Below are 24,658 nucleotides of genomic sequence, written 5' to 3' on the forward strand. Positions count from 1 at the left end.
ATGCATAATAAAGTGTTGACACCATACATAACTCTTGCCCGGGAACTCCTTTCTATTTCATTTCAAGCACGACACACTTGAGCTACTCTGCCTCAGCAGTGCACATTTATTAGCTGTCGTAAACGCACTGCAAGCTGTCTGTAGAGGACACACTACTGCTCCCTGGTGTTCAATGTGAGACATGTTTTTAAATTTCCCATTTAAAATCAGACATTATGCAAATTTACTATATAAAATCAGACCTATGTCGTGCACCACATTTTGTTTTCCTAGAAAGGACACATTTTTAACCTGCATTTTATTCATCATGTCAGTCGCCACATAATAATATATATAAGAAAAAAAAACGTGAATGAAATTGTTGTATATTTTCAAAAACAAAAGAACAAAAAAAAAATCGGTGTTAATTATTTATCGTTTTAGAGCCTGAAGCGTAAAGAAGAGTGAAAGCAGTCCCTTGTTGCAAACCATCAACGCACCCGTACGCGATTGGTCACTCTGGTGACAGATGTTTTACAACCGACCAATCGGCAATGACATCGGTGACAGACTGTCCAATCAGGCGTCGTTACTCCACTCCGCGGTGGAAGTGAATGGGCGTTAGAGGGGTGGGGTGACTCAGCCGGAAAAGCTTTTTTTTTTTTCAACGCCTCGTAAACCTGCTACTCGTGAGTTAACGGGTGAGTCCAATCTGTGCCGCCGTGTGCTTTTGTTTCGTTAACTTGCGTGGAACTCGAGCAACGTGGAAATGTAAATTTTTGAGTCTTTTCTGTTCTGGGTGCGTAGCGGTTTGTAGTGATGGTCGCGGCGTCGACCGACATATGTGGGCTGCCTGTCACAGTCTGTCAAAAGTCTTACAGGGAGCCAAACAAGACCATGTCGTTATCATCAACCTAGCTGATTGTTAGCTAATTATTGCGTTGCGCTGTGTGTGGTGTGTTTCTCAGAGAGTCGTTATTTGTCGTATTGTTTGGTCTTAGTAGCTGGTTTGGTGTGGTTAGCGAGCTTCCTTGCTACGGCTACATCTGCTTGAAAAACTACAGGAACTCCACTATCGCATTTCCCCCGTTGGGAAAAGGGCCAGTCTATTTTTGAACAGCGGAGGGGTGCTGGTGAATGATAAGACGGGTGTCCATTTATGCTTGTCAAGTATCCGGTTCTATTTTGGGGTTTAAGTAGAGATCTTATCATCATTTAATGTTGCTCCCGTTCCATTTAATAGTAGTTTTAACAGATTAACTATTTCAAATTATTATCAGTACTGTACACCCCTTTGCCTGGTCATGATTTGGTTACGTCTGAATTGAGCTTTCCTATTGCATGTGCAGTTGTACACCCACGGTCACTTGACAGTTTTAAGTTTTACAGCGCCATAAACACGTTTTTCAATAACAAGAACCATTTAGTTTACATTGTGATAGAGAAATTATAGAATAAATAAAAAATATTTATCTTTATTTATCCAGCTTGGGACTTGATAAGATTCTCATTTTCCATGCAAACTTGGTTACAGACAAAAAGTACTGTAAAACAAAAACAATGTGTTTTTCTCCAATATGAAGTAAATAGTCAGATTATTGCTGTTCACTGTTATACTCACTTCAGCGAGCACAGAAAGCCAAACAAAGCAGCTTTGTGGTCCTACTGTCTTCATAGGACACTTCAACATGGGCCACATTCTTCTGGGTGGCAAAAGCCAAAGCTTCTCTGATGGGTCTGGTAGTAAACAAACTTTTAGCCCTACATTGACCAAAGCAGAACGACTGAGAACATGTTGTAAATGTTTCATGTTAAATCCCCTGAATAGAACTTTTGTTGATGGCTGCTGTGTTCCAGTGCAGTCCAAAAATGTAGTGTATAGTGACTTTTGGGACACATCATAGTCTACGTATACTTCATCTATCCTCCTCACCCATAGATTAGATTGGATTAATATATCTAGTGATGCAACCTCCCAAACTGAACAGGTTTTTGTCGTCACTTCGTTCAGGTCAGTCGTATTTGTAGGAGCCACATGTTATTTTTTCTTGCATTTGCAGTAGATGGCCACAGGTGGCACTGCAGGCACTCCCTATTCCTTTTAAGCACAGGTGTAGGTGAGTGGAAGGCAATGCGGTTTTTACCACTCGTTCATACTTACACTCAAAACACTCACATTCATTTTACAAGTATAATTTCAGTTATAAGGTTAGCAGCACAATTTATGTTACAGGTTTGGAAGCCATTTTTTTTGGGGGGGGGGGGGGGGGGGGGATTTGCTATTTGAATGAGACCAACACCCCAAAGAGTCAAGCATGTTAAAAACATCTCCATCATGGCGACATCCATCCATCCATCCATTTTCTTGACCGCTTATTCCTCACAAGGGTCGCGGGGGCTGCTGGCGCCTATCTCAGCTGGCTCTGGGCAGTAGGCGGGGGACACCCTGGACTGGTTGCCAACCAATCGCAGGGCACACAGAGACGAACAACCATCCACACTCACACGCACACCTAGGGACAATTCGGAGCGCCCAATTAACCTGCCATGCATGTCTTTGGAATGTGGGAGGAGACCGGAGTACCCGGAGAAGACCCACGCGGGCACGGGGAGAACATGCAAACTCCACCCAGGAAGGTCCGAGCCTGGACTCGAACCGGAGACCTCAGAACTGGGAAGCGGACGTGCTAACCACTCGACTACCGTGCCGCCAACCTGGACATGTTAATGTCAAAACAGAACAACGAAAGTACATTCGAACCATATTTGGAGCTATCTGATACAGTCACTGGAATAGCCAGTTGAAGGCCCTTACTCAGCAGCTTGTCCAATGCAAAACAAATCGCTGTGCTGGTGTCAGGTAGAATGTTATAAAAAAATAAGCAAACTCAATAATTTCAGGAGACTCCAAAAACGGCATGTTTGTTCAACCATAATAAGCAATGCATTTTTAAAACTTTATATTGGTCAATAGTTTGTAAAAAAAAATAAAAATAATAAAAAAATAACTAAAAAATAAATAAATAAATAAATAAAATGAATACAGTTAAAAAAAAAAATGCATACACTAGATTTGTGAAAAAATGTGAACTTTTATTTTCACAGAAGTTTTTGGGCTGATGCCAGGGCATCAGCATGATGCAAATGGCTGCATTTGGCTGAATGAGACTCGTTTTGAAGCACGACGAAACAGTGGTTCAGGGTGGATATTTGTTAATTATTTTTATTTTCTTTATTGTTTTAAGACTGAAATTAAGCCGCTTTTCCACCCAGAATTGCACCCATTGTGATTTGGCAATCGCATTCTACTACATGGGTGCTTGTAGCCCATTATTTTGGGTGCCCAAGCACCTCTAAATTGAATCAGAACCCCCTAATATTCAAGTGATTATTCTTTTTTTTAAATGAGAATTGTATTAACATAAGAGTAACAAAATTATAGACAAAAGTGTGTGTTAATATTAAAGCTATAAGGTGCTACTGGCAAGCTAACTGATTGAATGTCCATGACCAAAACTTGTTATGCTTCTTTTTCATAAATGGGGGGGAGTAAATTGCGTAAAAATGTACTAAACGGTTAAATATATATTGCCTAGCCAGGAGCTCAGCACCCCTAAACCTCAGACACTAGAATTGCCCTTTATTCTACTACGTTGCTATGTCGTTTTTAATTCAAGTAAACGTTCACCACTAGTTACCAAACTTTTTTTTTTAAACTCATTTACTCCCAATAACGTATAAATACGTTTTTTAAATGTTCTAAGTGTCCCAAAGACGTATTTATACGTTTTTTTGTTGTTTTTTTATGCTAGAGCATACAGAAGGCTTTGATGCAGCCTCTCAACTGGAAAGAACGGTTGCAGAAATTGTAGTTATTACACAAACGGCCAGCAGGTGGCAGCAGAGCAAAGGAGATCAACCAGGGCCATGTAGAAAAAAAGCTCAATTACTTACAATTTTGAATAGATTTGTGAAAACTGATGAAACTTAGCTCTCTTCTAATGCTAATTGCTGCAAAATGGAAACAGATAGAAACATACTTTTTTTTCCTGATGAAAGAAGAGACTTTAATATTTCTTTTGGTAGGTTCCATGCTTTTATAGCAATTGAACACATATTCTGTGGGCCTTGCAAAGTCAGTCAAAATCCAGTAAAACAGCCGGGAGAGAACGGGACTGCTTCTGTGAAAATGGCTGGGAGTGAATGAGTTAATATTCAAAATTCTACATTTCTACTTATAGTACAGAGTTTGGATGCAACTATAAATGTCATTTATTGTTGCGTAATTTAATCATCATTCTTTTTTTTTTCTTTCTGGGCGTTAGTTTCTTTTGAATCATGATTAAACGATTGGCCATTGTTACTGCTGTTGAAAGCACCCCGTGAGTGCTAATCGGTGCTTTTGATGTATTGAGAGGATCAATGCTTTTTGGGTGGGAGTGACGCAGGCTGCCCACTAAGCGGCGTCGTTGTCACATGACCCGGTGTGCCATCTACGTCATCTTGGCAGATTGGCAAAAGAATAAGCAGAGCGAAGGGAGGTAAAAAAAAGAGAAGAATCCCTTTCCCGGTTCTCGCTCTCCTCCGCGGGTTTTCTTTGTCGTTCCACCCCCGGTGCTCGCGTGTCTTTTTTTTCCCCGGCCGAGAGTGTGCGAACAGGGCGTCTGTTCAACGCTTCCGAGACGCAAATGCCCGGTCCCACCCAAGCCCTTTCCCCAAATGGAGAGAATAACAACGACATCGGCCCGGACGGCACCAACATTATTCCGTACAGGAAGAATACAGTGCGAGGGGAGCGCGCCTACAGGTACAAATCAATGGTAGAATTTAAAATATGTGTTGTTTTATTGTGGCCTGGTCCTCCCGCTCCTCCTCGCCGTCTGCTGCGGCTGTCATTTTGGCCCTGTTGGCTATAGCAACCGCGATTATCCTTGCTACCGTAATCCTTGTAAAACTGATTTTTGTCACACACCGTCGCCATGGGTGACGTTTTGCTTCTAATGGCGCCAAGACAAGCACACATTCGTCAAAAGCAAGCAAACAAAAACGTTTGTGTTATCGTTTGTACGTTTGACGTTTCCCCCCCGCCTCCCCGTACCTCCACCGGGCAGACGTCAGGCCGAGCCGCGGTGCGCTCAAGTCGGCTAACAAAGCATGCTAACGCCGCTCGCTTTGTTGGTGACAGGCAGGACCTGCATGTGTAAACGTACATGTGACGATAGGCTGTTTTTTTTTTTTTTTTTTTTTTTTTTTTTTTTTTTAAATAGTGTGTTGTGTATGTCAGTTAAGACTGGGCGAAAGGGTGGGGGGAGATCACGTTCATTTTTATTTTTATTTTTATTTTTTTTTAATCCAGTCTTGATTATTGCCACTATTTTATCTTTTTAAAACGTCTGTACTGGCAACTAATAAACTACAGCATAATTCAACATTTTTTTTTTTAAAGCTATGAAGTGCATTTTTAACACATTATCTAGGTATGTGACTTTTTTTTTTTTAGCAGCATTACGAATGTAATTGAAAACAGCTTGAATACATGAACACATTTTTTTTTTCATCAAAATATATGTATTAAGGAAGTTATGACATTCTAAGACCCCAAAAATGGCTCCTTGTTTCACACTAAAAACAATAGAATGTCCTGTGATCAATTTTTGAATCTGAGACTATGGGTCATGCAAACAGAGCATCACGAAGACGCTACCTTTGAAAATACGCTATCATTAACAATGAATAAGGTATGATTAAAATTAAAAAATTGTCATTTCCCATTTTCGTTGGCATCATACAAATTGTATTATTATCATTATTATTATTATTATTAATTCAATCTCTGGTGTAATAACCTTATTTATTGATTGATTGAATTTTTACTTTTTATTATTGTTATTGTTATTATTATTATTATTAATTCAATCTCTGGTGTAATAACCTTATTTATTGATTGATTTAATTATTTGTTATTTTATTATCTGTTCTCATTGCTGCTGGGTATGTAAATTTCCCAGAGTTAGCCATCCCAAAGGGATCAAAAAAGTCAAGTCTTAAGTCTAAGTCTAAGATGTCAGAATGTCCTCAAATACAGTTATTTGTTATGAGCACAACAGTAAATTTACAAAACCTAAACATAGTTTAATGGCACAAAAATGCTATGAATTGTCACCAAAATTCACATGCACATCTCTACTTATGTCAACTTTTACCCTCTGAAAATATCTAACAATTGCCACGTTTTTTGTTGTTGTTTGGTTTTTTATTTTATGGGCATTAAGACTTTTTCCGACCATACTATGTGCTCATTATTTTAACTGTACCTCAAAATTAGTTGAGATGTTGATATCAAGAGCAAACTCCCTTTCAACACTTTTTTTTGGGGGGTTCAAAGATGAGGCGAAATAGAGGATTCCCCTGTACATCATCACTAAAAATTAATGCGGAAAAGCCCATTCTCAAACAACCAGTGTGCATTTTTCTGAGAAGAGCTCAAACGGACTTTGGCGTGACATGATCACACGAAACTGGCGTCACAAATATGGGTGGAGCTGACTCCATTGTCACATACTTACATTACCAAATAAGAAAAGAATTCATTCAAACATCCCAGCCCCCCCAAAAAAATCTGACAATCATCGCAGTTTTTTGTTTTTGTTATAAAGTCAAATAAATACAAAGATACAATGTAAAACAGTCAAATATTCTGCTTGATGTTAATAACGTTATTGTTGGGTTAAAGTGTATTAGGGTCACTTAGCGAAGGGGGTGGAAGGGTGGGGGATAAGATAAGAATTTAAAGTCGACATGACGAGATTTAAAGACATCATGCCGTGAGTGTTACATGTTGACTTTGAATGCTGCCACGGACATCATACATTCATCATCATTGTCAACCTTTAAATCTCATCATGGAGATTTTAAATCTCATCACAACGATGACCCTCGTATGCCGGCGTAGTTAAAAGTACCAAAAATGTTCTTTTATTCATTATATATTAAAAAAATTAAGTGGGTTAGTAGAGAAATTTTATTCTGCCAACATCATTAGTGTTATAGCATACTAATGCACAGTGTTCAAATTATTACTGTTGGCTTGTATTAATCATTCATTTCTTAAGAAGGCCAATTAGAATTGATATTGCACTTAGCTAAAATGGAAAGATCATATTCATTTATACATAAATTTATCATGTTTACAGTTATGTAATATGCTCAGAATTGCTCTGAATTGTTTACTTCAAACTGTATCCTCAAAATGTCATATTTTGGGACTGCCGTAAACTGAGGGCCCCCCTGTATAAGACCGCCTCACAGGATACCATTGCGTAGTACTGCTGCAAGCCATTTCACATGGAGACTGGTTAGCTCCCGTCAAATTGATTCTGATTGTGATGACTGAGCTGCATCCAAAGTGGATGGAACGGGTGAGCTGGAAGCCTGACTCAGCAGCAGCATCACACCGAGTTAGGCATGTGAGTTGACTTGGTTTTCTTTATAGTCTTGAACATCCCAGCTGACTTTGGGCAAGATGCGGGGTACACCCAAGACTCATCACCAAAGAATCGTAAGGCCCGTCCATGTAAACAAACAAGCGTTCACATTGTGACGTCACATGTAGTCTTAAATGAAGCGCAAATGCGTATTTTTGGAAATGTGGTAGGAAGCTGGACAACCTGCAGAAAACGCACACAGCCATAGGCAGAACATGCAAACATCTAGGGCTGTCAAGATTAATTGTTCTCAAATTAATCAACAACTATTTTAATCGACTAATCTTTTTGCAGCCATTTTTAATTAAAAATTGTCCAAATTCTCCGATTTCAGGATATCAACTAGGGATGCACGATAATGCCATTTTCAACCGATACCGATAAACCAATAATTTAGAAGTGCCGATGTCGATAACCGATAAATAAGCCAATAATTGTTTGCAAAATTAACTTGAATACAAATATCCTTTCGAGTCCTACTATAAGTCTATCAAATACATTGAAACATTGTATAAACTTTGCACAAATGTTTCAATGTATGTAAAGCACCATGAAGCTGAATTTTATTGATATAAGCCACAACCACAACAGATGAACCAACGTGGCATTTCTATAATTATTGCTGGATTTCACTATTATCTGGTTTATCTGTATGAAATCAAGTTGCCAATAATTATCGTCAGATTCCTCTATTATCTGGTTTATCTGTTTGACGTCAAATTGGTGGATAAGTGCCGATAATTATCGGCCACCGATCTTATCGTGCATCACTAATATCAACAGTAATTGTTCACTGATTTTGTAGTCCTTGATGAATGAAGACTGATTATCTTCTGTGTTTAATAAATATAAGACATTTGCAAACATCTGTTTTTAATTTAGAAAACAATGACTGAACCGGTAACATTGTACAATGTTTTTTTTTTTTTTTTTTTAATTAAGTCTTTATATGAATACAAAGTTGACAACAACCATTGTTTAATAAACTGTAATCAGCCAGAAAAAAATGCTTTTAATATGCACTTTAAAAAAATGAAAATGAATCAGATTAATTGATAAATTAATAAATTCTTAAAAAAATAAAATAAAAATCTTCGCTCATGATTAGTGATAGCACTACAAACATCCCACAGGAAGGCCTGAGCTGAGTTTTGAACTCTAACCCCCAACTGTGAGGAAGACCTACTCAGCACTCGACCACTGTTTGATTTACTTTAAAATTGCTGTTTTGTTTCCACAGGTAAAATCAAATTTAACAACTGTTTTGAAATGTATGCAAGCTGGTGTTTGGCTTCCAGCGTTGACTTACTGGTAAATGTTACATAACCTGGTTCATTTCTCTGAACATCATAAACATTATGGATTTGTCCCTCTGACTGAATGTCAGTTTAAGGGTAGCCATTTTGGACTTCATGCTTTGTTACCATCACAAGATAATAGGAAAACACTTATTTAATTTTCCCACACTGGATTTCAAGTGTTGTCGTTTTGTGTTTTACAGCTGGGGGATGGCGGTCAACGTGTATTCTACCTCAATAACCCAGGAGACTATGAGCAGGCATGACATCACAGCCTGGGTTAACGACATCCTCTGCCTGAATTACACCAAAGTGGAGCAGCTCTCCTCAGGTGAGGAACATTTGCCAATTCCATCATGCGAGGTGGCTACCAAACAGTTGGTTAAAAGGCTCCCGTGGAAACATGCGCATGGATCTGGTTCTACATGTGGTCTTCGCCACATAGCATCGTAGTGTGACTTGAATTGCCCCTTAAGGGATCATCATGAGCAAATAAAAAACAGGTGGCAGGCGGTCATCCCCTGCTGTGACCAAGTAGTAATCCAATTCCAAGCCACTCTGCCAACACACATTAAGATGCCGGCTAATTCCTTCATCTTGATGACTTGGTTGTGTGTTCTACTAGTTGCTTGTTTGTGAGATTTGTCTGTCTGTGTGGCAGTGGTCCAGTTTCTCTCAGTCATAGCGAGTTGCTCTTTTATGGTGACTTGTTCTTAATAAATTTTGAGCGCCTTCGCGGCATTTAGTGTCACTCGGCTTGGCTGTAGGTTACAGCAAATAACATTTTCCACAATATAAAACAGTTTACACTTGTGTCAATATTAGGGATGTAACGATATCCAAACATCACAATACGAGATTATCACGATATGACAATCACGATACGAAAATTATCACGATATTGTGTGGTGATTGCCGATATAAAAAAAGGTCACAATATTGTTAAAAAAAAAAAGAGCTCATAAGATAACAAAAAGGACAAAATTATTTTGTACATAATAGCAATGCATATAAACAACCTACAATCTCTAATAACGCTTGCAACTGTGAAGCTCTTTTTTGCTAATGCACGCACGCATTGAGTTCCTCCACATATTTTTCATTTCCTTTATTTCAGGCAATAACTTGCAGTTGAACACAGGAGAAACAATTCATACTGTAGTTTCATAATATGAACAAAAAACAAACAAAAACTAGAAAAAAAAATAAGAGAAAAGAGAAGAAAATGTATGATTTTGCCTGAAAGGGAGTGGGGAGAAGAAAACTTATTTTGATCCCTCCTCCGTCTCTAATCTATAAAAACACAAATATACAGTATTTCCTCACCAACCTTTTTGAAACGAAGAGCCACTTCCACCAGTTTGATGCACGCTTCTGAAATAACAAATTCGCTCAAAATTCCTTTATTTATATATTAATAATAATGATACTCATCTGGAGTGAACATAAACTAGACATAAACTATCTTAGTCCATTTTATAGAAATTTCTGCAAATGTCTACATTTTCAAAAGGTCACATCTACAACCTTTCCTAGGAAATTATAATGTCCCATCATGTTGGTGATCCCTGGTTTATACTGTGTGATATATTTTTTTCTTTTCAATTTTGTTTCCCCTTGATTTTGGATGATTTGTTGACTAAAAAAAAGTGGGTTATTCTTGGGCAGCCATGCTTGTAAACAGACGTTCTCAGAAATACAAGACAGGCATTAAAAAGACGGTTAATTTAAAACAATGCGTCATCGCAATGTAGTATAATGCAGTTTTGTAATTCTAAAAGAGATATTAATTAATCCTCCATTCTAGATTTTCTAGCAGCTGAACCGGACTGGTTAAAAGAAAAAAAAAAAAGTTTCATATTAAAGGGATACTTTACTTATTAAGCCATTTTTGACAGTCAAACATTAATATTTTGCCTATAATGAATTTGATATTTCCATTATTTTTCATGTGCAATTAGTACCTTTTAAAAACACATTTTGCAACTTGCTGTCGACTGAAAATGACATCACAAGGGCTCAGCTAACCAATCACAGCTCAGCTTGTAGGAGTGGGTGATACGGCCTAAAAATCATATCACGATATTTCAAAGAAATTTGCGGTGATGATATTTTTGACGATATTGGTCATAATTACTGACCAATAGATTTGTGATTGACACTTCAGAATAATAGCACTTTTATGGCATCAACAATATTTAAGCCACCATTTTGTTTTCCAGAATTGAAATGTAAACAAAGTGCAAATATACGAACTGTAATAGAATAAAATGGAAATAAAAACAGGCCAGATAGTGTTTACCCTGTGAATTATAATATAACTGCTTAAAGGACATTTACTTAGCAAATACAATGAAAGCACATACCTTCAGAAGTCAGTGGCAAATTGCATCCATCCATCCATCCATCCATCCATTTTCTTGACCGCTTATTCCTCACAAGGGTCGCGGGGGGTGCTGGCGCCTATCTCAGCTGGCTTTGGGCAGTAGGCGGGGGACACCCTGGACTGGTTGCCAACCAATCGCAGGGCACACAGAGACGAACAACCATCCATACTCACACACACACACCTTCGGGACAATTCGGAGCGCCCAATTAACCTGCCATGCATGTCTTTGGAATGTGGGAGGAGACCGGAGTACCTGGAGAAGACCCACGCGGGCACGGGGAGAACATGCAAACTCCACCCAGGAAGGTCCGAGTCTGGACTCGAACCGGAGACCTCAGAACTGGGAAGCGGACGTGCTAACCACTCGACTACCGTGCCGCCCGGCAAATTGCATGAGTCAAAAAAAAAGTCCGCTATTTTCTCCTGTGTGGTTGAGCCTCGTGATGTTTGGGGGGTTGCCAATGATACGGTAGCAGCCAGTTTGTGGCGTCATGCTTTGTACATTGCAGGCAAGTGTATTGTTAAAAAAATGTTTTCCCTCTGCAATTCTTTTGGCAGTGGTTATTTTTGCCGCAACCGGCAGCAACCCTCCTCCTTGCCGTGAATGGCTCAAATTGTTTAATTAGAGGAGTGAGAAAATGTTTCCTTGTAGACATTACAAGCGGGTATGAATAACACAAATGTGCACTTTTAGGGCGCTGCGCGATAGAAACGTGCACGCCTTCTCGTCGAGAGCATATTAGCTTAGCGATCGATTAGCATCACAAACACACGTGAATTAGATGGCGAATTACCGGTTACGGTAAAATAAACACCCCGGATTGTTGATCTTGGACACTCAATGCGCGACCGCTTCAGTATTAACCAAACACCCCCCCCACCCCCCACCCCATAAGTGGTGCGTCTAATTAACTTTTGTTCACCTCCAACCACTCGAGCTGTTTATATGTTTACGGCAACGGTTTTCCTGCACGATTTGCAAACGATTGTTTTTTTTTGTTTGTTTGTTTTCCTCACATTATATCTGACCTCTAGTAGCAAAACAGCCTCCACACGAACCTCACTCCCACTTTGCCGAAGACGCGACAGAACTGGTTGTAAGAACTGGCTGCAGCTCTTGCAGCCTCACACGCTCCTACATTGTTTTTTGTGCAGCAGCTAATGACGCGTGTACTTCCAAGTTGACACGAAAACGTATAATGTTACGCATTACGCCATCACATCAATTTCACGATATGTCAAATTTTTATCACCTCACCGCAGACGATATTTTTTGGAACATCCCTATCAGCTTGTGAATGTCACATGACCAAACCTAGAAAACAGGTGAGCTGTGATTGGTTACTTGAGCCCTTGTGATGTCATTTTCAGTCGACAGCAAGTTGCAAAATGTGTTTTTAAAGGTACTAATTGTACGTGAAAAATAATAAAAGTATCAAATTATTTATAGACAAAATATTAACTTTTTATTGCTATAATGGGCTAAATAAGTGAAGTATCCCTTTAAATCACAATATTGAGTGGAGGGGGGGAAAATGCAATAAGATTCTTTTCTCAAATTGGTCAGCCTGTACAATTTTCCATGTTATGTCCCCTTTAAGATTTTTTTTTTCCCTCTCTGGCATGCTTAGGAGCAGCCTACTGCCAGTTCATGGATCTTCTTTTTCCGGGCTGCATCAGTCTTAAGAAGGTCAAGTTTCAAGCCAAACTGGAACACGAGTACATTCACAACTTCAAGCTGCTGCAAGCGTCTTTCAAAAGAATGAAAGTGGACAAGGTGGGTTTTGATTGCTCGCACCGCAAACGCTTTCGTACTGTTTTTGCGCCCTTCTTTATAACCTAACCTGAACACTCTCAATTCAGATTATCCCAGTGGAGAAACTGGTCAAAGGCAGATTTCAGGACAATCTGGACTTCATCCAGTGGTTCAAGAAGTTTTTTGACGCCAACTACGACGGCAAAGAGTACGACCCGCTGGACGCCAGACAGGGTCAGGACGCCATCCCTCCACCGGACCCCGGCGAGCAGATCTTCAACCTGCCTAAAAAGTCCCACCATGCCGCCAGCTCCCCAACTGCAGGTAAACATTAGAGGTGGGCGGATCGACCCAAATCTCGATATTATTGATACCAAGTCAGTATCGATATCGGATCGATTCTGGCACTAAAATATCGATCTAGTAGTTTAGTTTCAGTTTGGCCCTTTTATGCACTGCTGCGGTTTGGTCAAACAGATAATGGGCATGTCACAGTCGTGTTTCGATCATGTGACTTCTCATCTTTGTCGTAGATTGCATGAACACATTCAGTATTGTACTTGAAAAACATTTTTTTTCTTGGTACTGTATGTTTTATATTTGTTGTTGCATGATAATGTTTAACATCTTGTTTATTTAGGTTGAAAAAGAAGTGATAAAAGCAGCATTTTGGTTATTTTTGTATTTGTAGTTTCTTAACAGTATATGATAAAGTATTTTGTTTAAATTTCTTTTCATATGATCTCTTTGTGCACTTTAAAAACATTAAAAAAAAATATGCTGCATGGTTCGAATGTTTCTGGGGGGAAAACATTGATAAAGTATTTTCTATTCATCAATTAACTGTCCTAATTTTGTCTTTAAAAAAAAAAACTTAAAGGTTGAAATTTGATTGTGAATAGGCAATTCAATGATACACCTACCTTAATTAAAAAAAATTATATATACTATCATTTTTAAAACATATCTATCAATATCGGTATTGGCGATACTGGCCCTGTATTTACTTGGTGTCAGATCGATACCAAAATTTGCAGTATCGCACACCACTTGTAAACATCACTCCAAATGCAATTATTCTCACTCACAATTTAGTGGTGTAAGGGTGCACGAAATATCATGCTTCAAAGATGTACCTTGGTTTTAAGATTGCGGTTCAGTTCAGGTTGCTATAGTAACAACAAATACAAAACATAAAATAGGAATATATTTCAATCAATCTGAAAATAAAGCATGTAATAATGGATGCATGGATAAAAGAACTGCAAGTTTGACATGGTGCTGAAAGTATACCAGTCACTGTGACGTCAGCTAGCCAGAGGCTGAGCTTCACTGTGTTTGTTTACACAATAGAGGCGGGACCAGTTTGTGAGACAAATACTTTGCATTTCCCTATAACTAAATGATGTACAGTACACCAGAAAATACAAATACACTTGTACAGTGCTCCCCTCATCATATTTGTTTTAATTTTTTGAACACTGCTTCCAGGAGCATCAAGGTCAAGCTCCACAACCCCAAAGTCGGCAACACCAACGTCCAGACCCTCCTCAGCCAAAAAAATCCCCTCTGCATCAACTCCCGCCAAAGGGGAGAAGGAACTAGAGGCGCAGGTCACACAACTTACTGACCAGGTAAGACTTGCGTAAAAGGTCACCTGCTGTGTATATTCTTCTTGTAGCGCTCCTTGTCGAGGTCTTGGAATGTGTGTTGCAAAAAAGCTAAAGAAAAAGCAAAACGCAGGAGGATAGGCTTTGCGGCTTGCTGGACGGAGGTCTTGCGAGATATGCAGACGCCTTGTGCATATTCCAGCCTTGATGTTTTGTACTACTTCATAGTTCATTTTTCACTAAAATGCTAGTTCATTTTTAAAATGAGGTCAGCCTTTGTCGGTTCCACTGTACTAAAAAAAAAAATAGGGGTGTCAGGGGATTAAAATTGATAATCGCATAACTTCAATAGTTAACTCGCGATTAATTGCAAATGTTATATCTGTTCTAAAGGTCATTTTCCTGCCACTAGATGGCATAATTGCATTTGTAAGACAGTGACAGCTCAGTGTGTTTTTTAACTTGTGAAATTCTGCACATTTTTAAAATTGTAAATTACAACTTGATCCAGTCTACACTCTACAAATATATGCGTTATCATTAAATGTATTTACGTGGACGTGTCTGCTGCGTTGCGACTGGAATTTCCACACTACAGGCTGTCATTAATTATGCGTTAAAAAAACAGTAGCAATAAAAGAACTTTAAATTAATTCAACATTAACGCACTAATTTTGAAACCCCTAAAAAAAAATAGTCTTAACTCAATACACAGCTGTTGTTTAGCATCGTTCCCAAATTGTTGGAGTATCTCCAATCCATCCATCTTGCTTTTCAATAAAGTTTTTTCTTTTCTTATTTCTTTATTTTTCCTTAGATAATATCTTAAAAGAATGAACATGAGTGTATTATCTGCAACTGGATGATATTCATAAACTGATGTTAATTAATCAATAGAGGACTTTAAAAAAGGCTAATGATTGAGTCGCTATCCATCGGCTAATCAATAAACCATTAGGCCTTTGAGCACTGCTCCTGACTTCTAAAACGTGCCATTAAATCACGCTTAATAAGGATACATCCCAAAATCAATTTGCTACTGCGGTTAAGCTGTCGCAGCATGTGACTGATAATCTGAAAGGGAGTCCACAGCTTTTGTCTTTTATAGGAGACATATATGGAAAATTGACCCATTTAATTGCTTGTCTAAAAATAGTCTTGAATGACTGTTCACCCCTCAAGTGTGGAATTGCACAACCACTTGGTTACCATGGCCTCCGGGGGCGGCACTTGAGCCTTGCAACTTGAGTGACTTCCAATTGCGGAAGCAGAGCCCAGTGTGTGCTTGGGAGGGGAAGCGAGCCCCCTTATAGACAATGAAAGCATTTTCACTTGTGAAGGCAGCACTTCATACATCCGAACATGCATGTAAAAAAATTAATTGTTGCTGTGCTTACCTTTTTGGTTTTCACCAACATCACACTTGATGGGTGGGCAGGTAGTCCAGAGACCCAAACTGCAGTAAACCAGGACTGAGCCATACCCAAAATAGCAAAAAAAAAATAAAAAATCCTACAATATAATTATACTCTCCTACAGTGTTCATTTCGTTAATGAAAACTAAACAAAAATACCTTCGTCAACACACATTTTTCACCAGACTAATTGTCAAGCAATAACGAAACTTGTATCATTAGTTAGCTTAATATTTTCTATTAACCACTGAGCAGAGCAAAAACTTACACATGCAGCGACGACTCCCTTTTTTGCTAACCACCCAGGCAAAAAACTCAGCCCCACATACAAAGATCTTAGAACAGTGAAAATGTATCTGTTCAACATACTGTACTTCACTGACAATTCACATTCCTATAAGTCAGGGTTTTGGCGCCATCTTTTGGTAATTTGGGGTGTTGTGTGTTGCGCAGAAATGCGAATAGGTGAGTTTTCAGCAAATATTTTAGGATAACTTCCACAGAAAAATACACTAAGTGAATTAGTTAATTGAGAACTATAAATAGGCAGTTGGAAAGTATTAATTTAAAAGCCATTTAAAAGGCAATTTTCCATTTTTTATATTTTATGACTCTTGGAGACTTTTAAATTGTGGGGTAAAAAAAAAAACGTAACGACCCGTTTAAAGTTTGTAAATAAATCAGATTACGTCATGATTTTGTGGTGTTTGTGTTGGTAGGTGAACACATTAAAGGTGGCGCTGGAAGGCGTGGAGAAGGAGCGGGACTACTATTTCAGCAAACTGCGAGAGGTGGAGCTCCTGTGTCAAGAACAGGGTGAAAACAACGCCCCCTTCGTCGAGCGGCTAATGGAAGTCCTCTACGCTATGGACGATCAGGTCAGGAAAACAAAACCCCTGCTATTTGCAGGGTACAGGGAACAAACCCTTTAGCTAACAGCGTGACAGAGAGACATTTTATCCATCCTGAGACAGCCAAATAGTGAAAATAGTCCAGGGCTTTGGCGCCATCTTGTGGCATCTAGTTGTTTTTAACTCATTCACTCCCAGCCGTTTTCACAGAAGCAATCCGTTCGCTCCCGGCTGTTTTACTGGATTTTGACTGATTTTGCAAGTCCCACAGAATATTGTGTTCAATTGCTATAAAAGCATGGAACCTACCAAAAGAAAGATTAAAGTCTCTTCTTTCATCAGGAAAAAAAGTATGATTCTATCTGTTTCTGTTTTGCAGCAATTAGCATTAGAAGAGAGCTAAGTTTCATCAATTTTCACAAATCTATTTAAAATTGTAAGTAATTTAGCTTTTTTTTCCTCGATGGCTCTGGTTGATCTCCTTTGCTCTGCTGCCACCTGCTGGCCGTTTGTGTAATAACTACCATTTCTGCAACCGTTCTTTGCAGTTGAGAGGCTGCATCAAAGCCTTCTGTATGCTCTACCATAAAAAAAAAATTAAAAAAAACGTATAAATACGTCTTTGGGACACTTACATGAAAAAAAAACGTATTTACACGTTATTGGGAGCAAATGAGTTAAAAAAGTAAAATTCAGTGAAATGGCGATTTTTTTTTTTTTTTCCAGCAAATTAAAGAATTAGAGAATGGGAATGAGTGAATTAGCAAATAGCTAACTGCTACTAGTTGGGAGAACACCGTACAAAGCCTATTTAGTTCTCAGCACTTTCTTTTTTTCTTTTAGGAGCGAGCTGAGGAGCTGGCTGAGGGAGATGGGCCCGACGTGGACCAAGGAGTCCACGAGGAGGTGCCGGATGATCAACAGGAGGAGGAACAGGATGAATACTGACTGAAACACACTTTCTTCTATTTAATATGTGAGAACTCTTCCTGTCCACTTTTTTTGTTTTGTTTTGCTCTCTCAAAGACTGAGCAAATTGAAGACACCTCCCAAGTAGAAGCACCATCACCTTATTCATTTTTTTTTTTTTTTACCTTTTTTTTTTTTTTACCTTTTTTTTTTAAATATATCCCTCCGCTCGCTGTTCAGTGTTTTGGGAACTTTTTGCTGTGGTCACAAAGTGGAGCTCAGACCATCACAAGGACTATCAAATGTTTTCACTCGATCAAATGCTGAAGTTGTTGCTGTTAGCTTTCCAATTTTCTTTTTTTGGTTGTTTTGATGTCCACAATATTGACATGATTGCAATAAGCAAAAAGCTCGGAAAGGGCTCATAGTAGCTCTTACCTTCCCTTCCTCCCAGTACGTGTTGTTGCACTGACATTTTGAGTGTATTGGGCAATCTGTCCAGAGACCCTCGCCATATTTATTGTCATTCTCGAGCCTTAGACATCGTAGATTTCTAGGTGGTCCTGGGTCCGTGTGAAGACGGACTGATCACATGAATTGTGAATACAACACCACTGTATGACTAAACTAGTACGTGTTTGAAACAACTTCAGTTTCACACCATGCCACAACGGTTATATTGATAATATGCCATAAGTCAGGAAGGACGAGGCATTCTTTTTTTTCTTTTTTTTTCGGCAAAGATTTACAATGCAACATTTTTAGTTTCCGAACCTCAGCTTGTGATGAATCTTAGCGGTTAGTTTCTGGTGTTAACGGTCAGTCCACTGAGTGTTTTGTCACGCTATATATTCCAGTAAGTACATTGTATACCCTTTCTTAATATTGCATTATTACTAATAGACAATTGGGCAGTGCACCATAATGCTATAGTCATATATTACTGTGTAAATGAAAAGGAATGTAAACCATATTTGCTGTCAATAATTAATGAATGGTAAATGTACTTTTTTTTTTCTCTCTCTTCCATGTCCCACTCATGATGCATTCCCAGGAGAAAAAAAAAACAACTTTTTTTTTTTTGCATGTTTGCATTTTATTTGTGAATAACTTGACCTTTTTACATATTTAATAAGAAAAGCAAGTATGTTAAGTGAGCTTCTTTTGTATGTTTAACCTGCTATTTGAAAGTTGTTAAGATTCGGATGAATTTACTGTAATAAAATGTTGGAGTCCACATCGTCATGCTGTACAAAAAATCTTCACACATAGTAATGAAGATTACTGGAACCTGGAGAATAGGTTAGCAAACTTCATTTTTGTGCCGCGGTAACTACAGGTTGGTGGCATGTTAGATTGAACCTCAACTTGCAGTAAGATTTTTTTTTTTATTTTTATTTTTTTTTTATATAGATTAGATTAGCCTTTATTGTCATTATACAAGTACAATGAAATGAAAGCTCTGCCATAAGTGCGCAAATAATAGACAGATAAAAATATATACAATAAAATAAATAGGTTAAAAAATAAAATAAAACCAATACTGTATAAAACCACTGTACATATTGCAATGTACAAATGTGCAAAAGTGCAATGCTGGATAGTTTTCATTCATACATCTTTCATTATTTTTCATATTTACATATTACACGATATAAACACAAACCATCCCTGAACATCGGGTATGGTCATCTTTCGTAGAGGACTAGAGCTTATATAAGATAGCGTGTGTAAAACAAAAACATGTTGCTGATTAAAAACAAAACAAAAAAAATCGATGGAGTCAATTACAGTACAAGATTCCATGTTTACCCTTCAACAGCCAACAAACCCCCATGAACAGCCAAGCCCTGGGCTAAAAATAGCTCACCAATGATGGGATGTTTGTTGTGAGATGTTGTGATGTGTAGAAGTGAACATTTGCCAGGGAAACACTTGAAGAAATTTTAAAAAAATATATTGATATTTGATACCTTATTAATGTTTTTTAAAATATTTGTGAAGAATCATTCACATTTTCTTTGCAACTTATAAAAGTAATTTCAGCATGTTTAATTGAAATCTGTCTAAAAGCGTCACCTTCTTCACGAGGCACACTGGTGAGTAAATCAAACGCATCTCAGTTGTAGTCTTTTTCTTTTTTTTCATAAGGGCTAGATGGGATGGGTGTATTTAAAGAAACTACAGGTGACAGCCATTAGAAGGCGCCATTTTGGCTCCTGTGTAATTCAAACAAAAACGAAAGTAGGATCGGTGCACGCTGGTGTCTAAATCAAACGCAACGCAGCTGTAGCAATGAATCGCCGTACAGTAGAAACGGTTTCTGCCAAAAAGTTGGAGTCCCAAACGATGCGAAACTGGCGGTCAATTTCGCACTTTCACTTGGGATTATGCGGTGTCAAAATACGTACAAAGTAGCCTCCGGCTCGGACGAATCTTCATTTACAAAAACATGACTTCGAGAAAGGTAAGAAACTAGCTCATTAGCTAGCTGCATAGTGCTTACTTGGCAGGTAAGTTAGCTTCTCTACTTTTGACCGCTCGCAGCAGACATTTTTAAAAACTATTTAATGAAAATAGGTGGGATTTGTTTGCCGTTTTGTGTGTATGTGTTTGTGTAGCGTAAAAAGTGGTCCAGGGATTTAAAGTGCGTCTTCTTCCCGGATGATATTGGAGTGAGAAAAACATCCGCACTTTCGTCATCGTCCTCAGCCACAGTCAGGAGCTGGGAGAAATGTGGAGAGAGTTTTTTGGACTACCCGCTCATAAAGGTGGTTAAAAGAAAAACAGATTTATATATATATATATATATATATATATATATATATATATATATATATATATTTATATTTACAGTCATTCAATTATTACACTCATGATTTATAGTTGACATTTGGTGCTTTGTTGCAGGATGTGAAGACTTCAGGAAGAAAACTGTCTGTAGTAAGAAAATTGGCAAATTCACCTGTTTCAGGTATATTGGGATGCAAGCATAGGAACAAATTGTAAACTCGTTCTATTGTCCCATAACATGACAACTACCCCTCTCAAATACCACAGACCACCGCAATGAGGACCCGGTGGACATTGTGTGGAGCTCCTCCAGCGACAGCGGACAGTCAGACAATGATGAAACCCAAGAGCAGCGACATCACCAACCTGAGGTCGCAAGGAGACCCTCGAACGCCTTTCAGTTGTACCCCAAAGCACTACATACTCTTAACACTGATGAAGGTACATTAGTAATAATTATGAGCACCAAAGATAATTTTTATTTATTTATTTTTTTTAAATCACGAACATCTTCCTTGCGTCTGTCTCTGCTGTAGATGACCTGGCCGTCATAGAATCAGATGGGTCGGAGCAGGATGTGGAAAAAGACAGCGGCCAGCAAATCTCAGACTGCGAGTCGCCTTCCAGTAATGAGGAAACCGAAGATCTTCCAGTAGAGCCTAGGGATGTGAGTGAACCATTTGCACGTCAAACTAACTTGAAGTAAAACAACTTACTTTTTATTGGTCTGACAAACAGGAAAAATGGGTTAGCAGAGGCATATTATTGGATTTTATGTTGTTTTGTGTTGATCACACTGGTGAATGCCGGCTGCTTCTCATTTATAGTTCCAAGTCATTGCTATGTATGAACAGTAGATGGGGCTGTACACCTTCTTATGCTTGCAAGTCAAGTCTTCCTGGCAGAGTATTTATGCATGCATATTTGTACTATTGTATATTCTGTCCAGTATTTATGTATCATAAGGTAAGTTAATTGACTTTTCAAACAGTTATGATTTTTGTTGATGATGGAAGCACAGTGATTTTTTTTTTTTCATTTTATTTATTTTTTTGGTTATGCATTGAGCAGTTTTCCACTAGGTGGCATATTGCTCACATGCCTACGCTACAGTAGGATCAAACCCACGCCTGCTGTTTACTTTTTTTTTCTCTCTCTTGAATCTTCTGGTCATGTTCCAGACTGTCAAAGTTCACAAGCTGAAATTGCAATAAAACGCTGGCCGGTGCTTCTTCGCTGCAGCTATTTATCCTGCATAGTGAATGTTTGTAGGGTGAAGAAAATTGTGTGGGGGTTTTTATGAGACGATGAAGGAATCCAGCTGTGCTGTTGATGACATATTTAAAACAGTGTTTTTCTTCTTTTTTTCTTTTTTAATGATTGTGATACATGTACAGTTGATGTAGACAGTGAAATACCAGCTTTCTGCCTTAATCTTTCCCATCTGTTTACCTTCTTACAGCAGTTTATTTATGTAGACGACAGATAGTTGGGTCTGAATGTTTATGAACTGGTTCCATTTATATACCTTGCTAGTTGGGGCTAAATGTTTATGTTACCACAACTGCACATTTTAGCTGCTAACTAGTAGGGACTGAATGTTTTCTATCATGTGCCCTTACTGTAGTGCCCCATTTATGCATATAAATATTTGTTTTTGAATGTTAACTTTTTTTTTCCCGATTATTACAGCAGTCCATTTCAGCAGCTTACTAGTTTGGTTTGAATGTTTATGATATTTGTCCATTCTTAAGACAGTCCATTTATGCAGCTAGCTAATTGTATCTATAATTTATTCCTTTCTGATAATAGCCAACTTATTGGGTCTGAACTCTGAATATTTACTCTATGGTTCCCTTCTGTCAACAGCCCACGTAGGAAACTAGCTGGGTCCAAATGTTTACTATTTTATTCCCTTTTGACAACAGCCCATTTAGGCAGCCATCGTTGGGTCTGAATATTTACTACTGTATATTGTTCACTTTTGTCAACTTCCTATGCAGCAAACTAGTTAGGTCAAAAAAAAAAAAAGTGTTTACTATTGTATTTATTTGTGATCTGTCAGCCCATTTATACACATGACTAGCTGGACCTAAATGGATTCCCGTCTGACTACATCCCATTAATGCATCGAACAACTGTATTTGGGTCTGAATGTTTACTTTTGGATACTCGTCTTGAATCAGCCCATTTCAGCAGCTAATTCACCATCTTCTTTCCTTCTTATGGCAGCCCATTTTAACAATTCACTAGTTGGGTCTGAATGTGTGGTTCCCTTCTGTGATTGCAGATAAGTAGTTTGGCCTGAATGATTGGATTGGTTCCCCAATGACAGCAGCCCGTTTAGGCAGCTAATAACTTGTCTTTCTCCCCAGCAATTTTTTCCATTTTACACCTGAATTGTTAATTTTACAAGCAGCATAAAATGATTTATGATTGCCAGGGGTGTGTTTATCATCTATATGCGCCATACGTATACGTCGTCGGCGTCAAACCAGTGCTGGAGGCTTTGCTTGTTCTCAGGTGCAGTGTTTGTGAAAGGCTGGGCTGGCATGGAGGGAATGTGCAAGGAGTGGCATCATGCACCAGCTCATGACCGCACACTGGGTTTTTGTTGTTTCAGGTAATTGGCGTGCCACATTGGGACAAATTAGTGATGTTATGTGGTGGTTGTTGTTTTGAATTTTAACTGTGAAGGCTACTTGCCATCAAGTCTTCCTTGGTGGTGTTGCTTTTCACCCTCTGTTAACGACTTTCTCGTTAGGCTCACGGATATACAAGAGTGAATGCTGTATAATGGACAAGCTATTCTGGTGGACTGGACAGTTTTCAAAGTAGAGTCTTGTGAGGAAGTTCTCAAGTTTGTTGAAAGGAAACGCATCAACAGATTAGCATCCCTCCCGCAAAGTCGGCTACTTCCTCTTGTCACACTTAATTTTTTGCTGTTATCAGCTCTCTGGGGTCAAGTGACATTAAAGACCATGCTATCTGGAGGTGTGTGGTCACAGACCTTCAAGAATGAAGAAAATACATTTGCTAAATCTCCTGCTTCACAATAAGTCTTTTTTTTTTTTTATTTGTAGGCCCCTGTCAGGAGATTCCATTACTTTAAACTTTAGGGAAGGAAGTGCAGTGAAAAGTGTGCACACGTCTACATACACAAGTATATACAACGTTAAAAACAAACAATATGAAAGGGTAACACACAAGTGGTGAAAATATTTAGGTTGTGTATACAGTGGAACCTCCAAAGTCAAACAGTTTTGTTTTTTTCCCTGTGACGTTGGTTCTAAATTTTAAAATAAGTTTCCCTTAGGAAATAATTTGTTCCAGGCTCAAACTATCACTGTCTTAAAAAAAATAAATAAAAAAAATATTGCTCATACGATATTGGAAATCCACACGTTTATGGTAGCAGACCTTTTATTTTTTTATTTTTTTAAGATAACTAGTTAGGCTAGGTAATCTAGGCTAGTTAGACTTGCTATCTGTTTCCGTTCATTACAGCCCATTTAAATGGTAAATGGACGACTTTTTAAGTTTTTATGTAGCGCTTTAACGACACCGTATGGTGCCCAAAGCGCTTTACATGCATCCTAACTAGTAGGGTCTGATGTTTACGTTATTTCCATGATCGCAGTTCCCAATTTTGCCAGTTCTGTTATCTTCCATTCTCACAGCAGCCCATGTAAGCAACTAGCTAGTTGAGTCTGAATGTTTTTCATCTGGTTCCCTTCTGACAGCAGTCTATCATCGAATCTTACTGAGAATTTATGACTATTTTCTTTGTCCGCCGCCCAACTGTTTTCTTTCGTATCGCAGCCCATTTATGTGTTCAACTCATGGAATTGGGTGTTGGCTTTGTTTACTTGATTTCAGCAGCCCATTTTGGCAGATAATGAGGTGGGCCTGAATGGTTACAGTCTGGTTCTCCTCCGACAGCAATCCATTCATGCTTTTAAATAGATGGGTCTGAATGTGTAGATTGTGTCCCTAATCTAAAACCATCTGCAGCCCATTGAAGCAACTAAATAGTTGGGTCTGACACTCTTGACTGTTTGCTAGCTGGGTTCCTCTGAGAGCAACCTACGGTATTTATGTATTTAACCAGGCTCAGGCCCCACCACCACCCACGCACAGCAACCCATTTAGGCAGCAAAGTAGTTGGCTTTTT

The 24,658-nt window shown here is 38.6% G+C and overlaps 2 protein-coding genes across 6 annotated transcripts in view; both read left to right on the top strand.

Moving 5' to 3' along the window:
- The first annotated feature begins 595 nt into the window (after positions 1 to 595).
- mapre2 (microtubule-associated protein, RP/EB family, member 2) lies at positions 596 to 18,928 on the top strand. 3 transcript variants are annotated; one of them, XM_077519260.1, is made up of 7 exons: positions 596 to 680; positions 8,965 to 9,092; positions 12,782 to 12,927; positions 13,014 to 13,230; positions 14,398 to 14,540; positions 16,651 to 16,809; positions 17,626 to 18,928. In XM_077519260.1, the coding sequence occupies exons 2-7, from the start codon at positions 8,972 to 8,974 to the stop codon at positions 17,728 to 17,730; spliced, it is 891 nt and encodes a 296-aa protein (XP_077375386.1). In that variant the 5' UTR covers positions 596 to 680; positions 8,965 to 8,971; the 3' UTR covers positions 17,731 to 18,928. The 3 variants fall into 3 exon arrangements, with proteins under 3 accessions (XP_077375386.1, XP_077375370.1, XP_077375378.1); XM_077519244.1 differs by lacking the exon at positions 596 to 680 and adding an exon at positions 4,417 to 4,786; XM_077519252.1 differs by lacking the exon at positions 596 to 680 and adding an exon at positions 5,318 to 5,456.
- Positions 18,929 to 19,908: 980 nt separating this feature from the next.
- Positions 19,909 to 24,658, top strand: part of spidr (scaffold protein involved in DNA repair) — a 52,221-nt gene continuing 47,471 nt past the window's right edge. For all 3 annotated transcript variants that reach the window (XM_077519284.1, XM_077519273.1, XM_077519292.1), the window contains exons 1-5: positions 19,909 to 20,158; positions 20,313 to 20,462; positions 20,602 to 20,665; positions 20,752 to 20,925; positions 21,021 to 21,151. In XM_077519284.1, the coding sequence (XP_077375410.1) occupies positions 20,144 to 20,158; positions 20,313 to 20,462; positions 20,602 to 20,665; positions 20,752 to 20,925; positions 21,021 to 21,151 (534 nt within the window). In that variant the 5' untranslated portion in view covers positions 19,909 to 20,143. The remainder of the gene's footprint in view (positions 20,159 to 20,312; positions 20,463 to 20,601; positions 20,666 to 20,751; positions 20,926 to 21,020; positions 21,152 to 24,658) is intronic.

Source organism: Festucalex cinctus, chromosome 1, assembly GCF_051991245.1.
Source record: "Festucalex cinctus isolate MCC-2025b chromosome 1, RoL_Fcin_1.0, whole genome shotgun sequence".
In the NCBI taxonomy this organism is placed as follows: domain Eukaryota; kingdom Metazoa; phylum Chordata; class Actinopteri; order Syngnathiformes; family Syngnathidae; genus Festucalex; species Festucalex cinctus.